Source organism: Tupaia chinensis, unplaced genomic scaffold, assembly GCF_000334495.1.
Source record: "Tupaia chinensis unplaced genomic scaffold, TupChi_1.0 Scaffold000113_1, whole genome shotgun sequence".
NCBI lineage: Eukaryota > Metazoa > Chordata > Mammalia > Scandentia > Tupaiidae > Tupaia > Tupaia belangeri.
In genome coordinates, this window is record NW_006159577.1 from 3,330,152 (window position 1) to 3,334,727 (window position 4,576).

The 4,576-nt window shown below is 46.5% G+C and overlaps 1 protein-coding gene across 1 annotated transcript in view; it reads left to right on the forward strand.

The window, feature by feature from the left end:
- Positions 1 to 4,576, forward strand: part of CPXM2 (carboxypeptidase X, M14 family member 2) — a 164,821-nt gene that overhangs the window by 42,928 nt on the left and 117,317 nt on the right. The window contains exon 4 of the mRNA XM_006143965.1: positions 1,275 to 1,384. Within this exon, the coding sequence (XP_006144027.1) occupies positions 1,275 to 1,384 (110 nt within the window). The remainder of the gene's footprint in view (positions 1 to 1,274; positions 1,385 to 4,576) is intronic.

Sequence of the window (4,576 nt, forward strand, 5' to 3'; positions counted from 1 at the left end):
AGCAGGTGGCAGCGACACCATCTCCTCCCTCTTCGTGCTTCTTACTGTGACTGGGCACAACACCTCTGCCTCCCCACACACAGCACAGATGGCTAATAAACACTTCCCAATCCAGGAAGCCTCCTCTGAGATGTCAATAGGACCGAGGAAGCAGCATGGCATTGTTGGCCAGCCTGGAGCTGAGATTCTGAAGGCTGGATCTGATGGACAACTTACCTCAGGTCCTGGGGTCTTGGTTTCCTCTCAAGAGAAGGACTAAATGCTATTTCAGGTCCCAGAGGTGTGACTTCCTCTGACTGAAGCATCTGGGCAGACTTTCTTACCCAGGTACCTGCAGAGTACCTGGTGAATGTCATATTGCCTGGCTCTTCCAATCTCCTGGGACTAGAGGCACCCTTTTCCTCAAAGGATTATCCTAGATAGAAAGACACTGTGCCCCTGGATCTCTGGGACACTGGCACTTCAATAGTGACTCACATAACTATTTATATTAGCCTTTGTCACATTAGAGATTTTCTAGTATTGCTAGTAGAAATAGATTTTGTTCACTTCTACTGTTTTCTTTCTCCAAAGTCAGATGCTAAGGAGATAGCATCCTTGGAGACATTCCAGCCCAATGGGAGGATGAGTGGGAAAGAACAGCAGTCCAGGAATCAGAAGACCTGGTCCCAGCCCAGCTACTGTTGATCTTATTGTAGGGACCATGCACTGAACTGGGACAATCACCGAGGGCCTGCTCAGGCTCTGGCATATTATTTCAGAGTAAACTGTGTTTCCTAGCCATTCTCAAGGTTATCAGTTATCTTCTGTTCTTGTTAAAATGGATTTTTTTTCCTATTTATATAGCTCTGTTCATTAGTATGCACAATACAAAGGCCAGAGTTGATGAAGCAAAATCAACATGCTCTGATTAATTTGTAGAGCTCAACCATGGGATTGTTCTGAAGTTTCTAACCAGTGACGCTCTGTGACTGAGTGACGTGGAAGGATCCATAATTAGAAACAGCCTGAAACAGTAGAGTAGCACAGACAGCAATAGAGACGGAAGATCGGAGTAAAAATACAAGTGACAGCAGGAAAGAAATAGGCATAATGTCGACAGTTGAATCGACTGTATCTGTCTGGAAACACTGGGCATGCCAGTGAGTGGGGCTGCACTGGTGACTGGGAGGACAGGGGAAAAACAGAAAAGCACGTGATTGGATTTAGAACATTGGAAACTCATTTCTTGCAACACTCATCCTTGGGTTTTTAACAAGTACAATCCTTTCCAGGTTGCCCGCCTCTTGGTCTGGAAACTTTAAAAATCACAGACTTCCAGCTGCATGCCTCCACGACGAAGCGCTATGGTCTCGGAGCACATCGTGGGAGACTCAACATCCAGGTACCAGCCCAGTTGGAAGGATTCTGATTGTGTTGCTTGTTGCTCTGGTAATAGACGTGGTGATGCTTCGATGAAGTTGGGTCAGGCACCCTGAACAGCAATTAAGATGTGTTAGCCCTAATTCTCCCAACTTTAAAAAAGGGCATTGCTGGATGATCCTCATTTTACAGAGAGAGCACTGAGGTGCAGAGCGCCATGTTTCCTCCAAAGACTGTAGTTAGTAAAAGTGATGCTTCTCGTACCTGCACCCAGATTGCCCCACCCTTTGCCTCTGGAGCCCATCCTCCTTACATACCTTCTGTCTGGAAAGGGCCAGAGGAGACTACAAAACACCTGTGGCAGGACAGGTGTGCATGTGATACAGGGATGTAGTTCAAGAAGTAGCCTATGTCTTCTCTAGACTCCCTGTCAATTGCTTCTCATTTCCATCAAGCACACCTCTTCCAGGCTCTTCTGTAGTTCCCTCCATCATGTCCCCCAAGATAGACCCTTAGTGGCTCCTGGGGCTGGGCACTTCATGTCTGTCCTCTGTTTCTGAGACTCAAAGACCACCATCAGTCCCCAACTTAATGTCATACTCTGGAAAAATGAGCTCCTTCTGTCGTCTATGCACTCGTCAGGCCTTTCTCAGGCAGATTCCCTTCGCTGGCACTTCTTTCCCATTACTGTGGACAGCAGTATTAATCCTATCTGATTCGTGGTCTCAATTTCCTATTGCTGCTGGAACAATTTAGCAGTGTGGCTACTCTTCTTGTTGGCTGTTTGTTTGCTATAACATGTGTGTGCTTCCCAGAGACAGATACGGAGAGAGCAGGGAGGAGAGTGAAAAAGCACCCCCAGGGAGAATGGTCATGCCTCAATCCCCTTTCCTCCAATCTTCTCTCAGGATTTTGGGCACTCATGCACACATGTCTTTGTGGGGAGGTGTTATTCTGCCATCCCTTCTCTGGTGCCTTTTCCTTCCACTCCAGCCCCTGCTGATCTAGCCCTGCTCAACCTAGCATTTGATGTACACTGTCATGTGGCTCTCCAGTTGTGCTGTACCTTAGTTTTCTTTCCACAGCTGCTCTGGAACTGTTTGTGGTTTCCATATCCTTGTCACATGTGCACCATCTCTATCCAGGAAGGGAGGTGGTCTTTTTATCCCACCAGTGAAGGGGTCATCAAGGCTGTACTCAAGGCTAATGTCTTCTAAGTGGCAGAACAGACACCTCATTCTCCCTGCAGTCACTGTAAATATGATAGGGATGCCACTATGATGGCAACTGGACAAGAACACATGAAGCCTCTTTCTAGGGAGCTCATTCATGGGATCGAAGACATCTGAGCCAAGCCCTGACTCCAGACTTCTGCTCCACCCACTTCAATACCACAGCCTTGACTGCATCAAATACACTGCCAAACTGCTCAGCCTTCATCGGTTTTTAGTTTAAAGGAACCCAGGTAGAACATTTCCACAACTAAATTGAATAAAATCCAAAGATTGGTTTATAAATACTTTTTTTTAAGAAAAAAAAAAAGAAAAAGAAACAGCTGTTAAGAAACATTTGGATGTATATAATTGGAAACTGCAGAAAAATCTCTGTGGTTTATAAGGGAAAGAACATATGAACTCTTAAAGTCTGAACATGAGTTACCATAAATAACCCCAGAGTGCCCTGAAACCCTAGGTCGGGCTTCAGTTCTCTGAGCAAATAACAAAGTCAGCCTCCAGCAGCACTAGATCCAATAGATGTTTTGTGCATTAACCAGGGGAGTGGTCATCTGATGCCTTGAAAGTGCTGTCTCTGTAAGTGTAGTTATTCTTTAAGAAAGAAGTATTCTGGTATACCCATGGTTCAGTCAAAAATTGAAAGGCCCTGTTACTCCTAAATTTGATGGGGGTGGAGAGGGGTGGTGAGGAGATGTTTGTGCCCTTCCGTGTGGGAATTCCACCAGCAGTGTGGACAGGCAGGATGTGTTGGTGAGGTTGTCATAGTCAGGCATACTGAGTTCAAACCTTGGCCTTGACAGTTCCAGATTTGGGGGCCTTTGTATGATTATCTCATATCTCTGAGCTTCAGCTGCCTTATCAAAAAAATGAGAGTCCAGCATTCACAAGGGTCATTGAGTGGTTAAATTAGATGGTTTAGAGTTACAATTCTTTTTCTTTATTCATGATAGAGCGTATGTGCACACATATGAGGGGGGGGATGAACACCCTCCACTGCATTTGGTCACCCCACGATCCCTTTCTTTAGTTGTCCAGCTCATCAGATCCTAGACTCTTCACATGTGCCCAGTGTGTTTCTGTTGACCTGTTGGGGATTTGAACCTTAGTCAACAGGAAGGATCTGGCCTCTCCTGAAAAGTGCATTACCACGGCACCATGGATCTGACCTAGGGATTTATAGTTTTCAAACATTTGCTGGATCATCTCATTCTCCTGCTAAAAGCAGCTAGTAGTTTCTAGTTGCTCTTTGAATAAAGTGCTGGCTGGGCCCTGGGTGATGAGGCCCCTCTTAATTATCTGCATTGTACTCTCTCTCTCTCTCTCTCTGAATGTTCATTTACTTGTTTCCTTGGGTATTATCTGCCCGGTCCTTAAGAGCAAGCTCCATGTTAGAGGAAATCTTGTCTCCTCAGCTCACCTGTCCCCAGCACCCGTAACAGCACCTGCAACGCAGGAAGTGTACAGAGGAGGTCGATAGAGACTTGGCTCAAGTGTAGATGGTATTTATTTGCTGACCTGCCTTCATTGGGCCACACGGGAGGCTCCTTGGTGGATGGGCCCTCCAGCAGGGAGCAGTGGATGGGCTACTCCTACTTCCTAGTTGTCCTTCTTGTCTCCTTTGTCTTTCATCCATGGGAGGCACTACCCTGGGAGAAACCAAGCTCTCTGCTGAGCTGAAAATGGCATCAGAACATGCTATCCTGCCTCCAGTCAGAGTGAGCATAAGGGAGTGGTTAGAAATCACATTGGGGGACCAGCAGTTAGCATAATGATTATGTCGCTGGACTCCCATGTAGTTGACTGAGGTTTGAGTCCTGGACCTGGTAGCTTAAATTCACACCGGGCACATGTGCGTGCATACCCAAGATCCTGAGAGGAGAATGGAGGAGAAGGGATTGCAGCGTGGCCATCCCCCCTGGGGGGTGATTTTTCGCTTTCTGTCTCTCTGTCTCTGTCTTTCTGGAGAGTGCATGCACCCT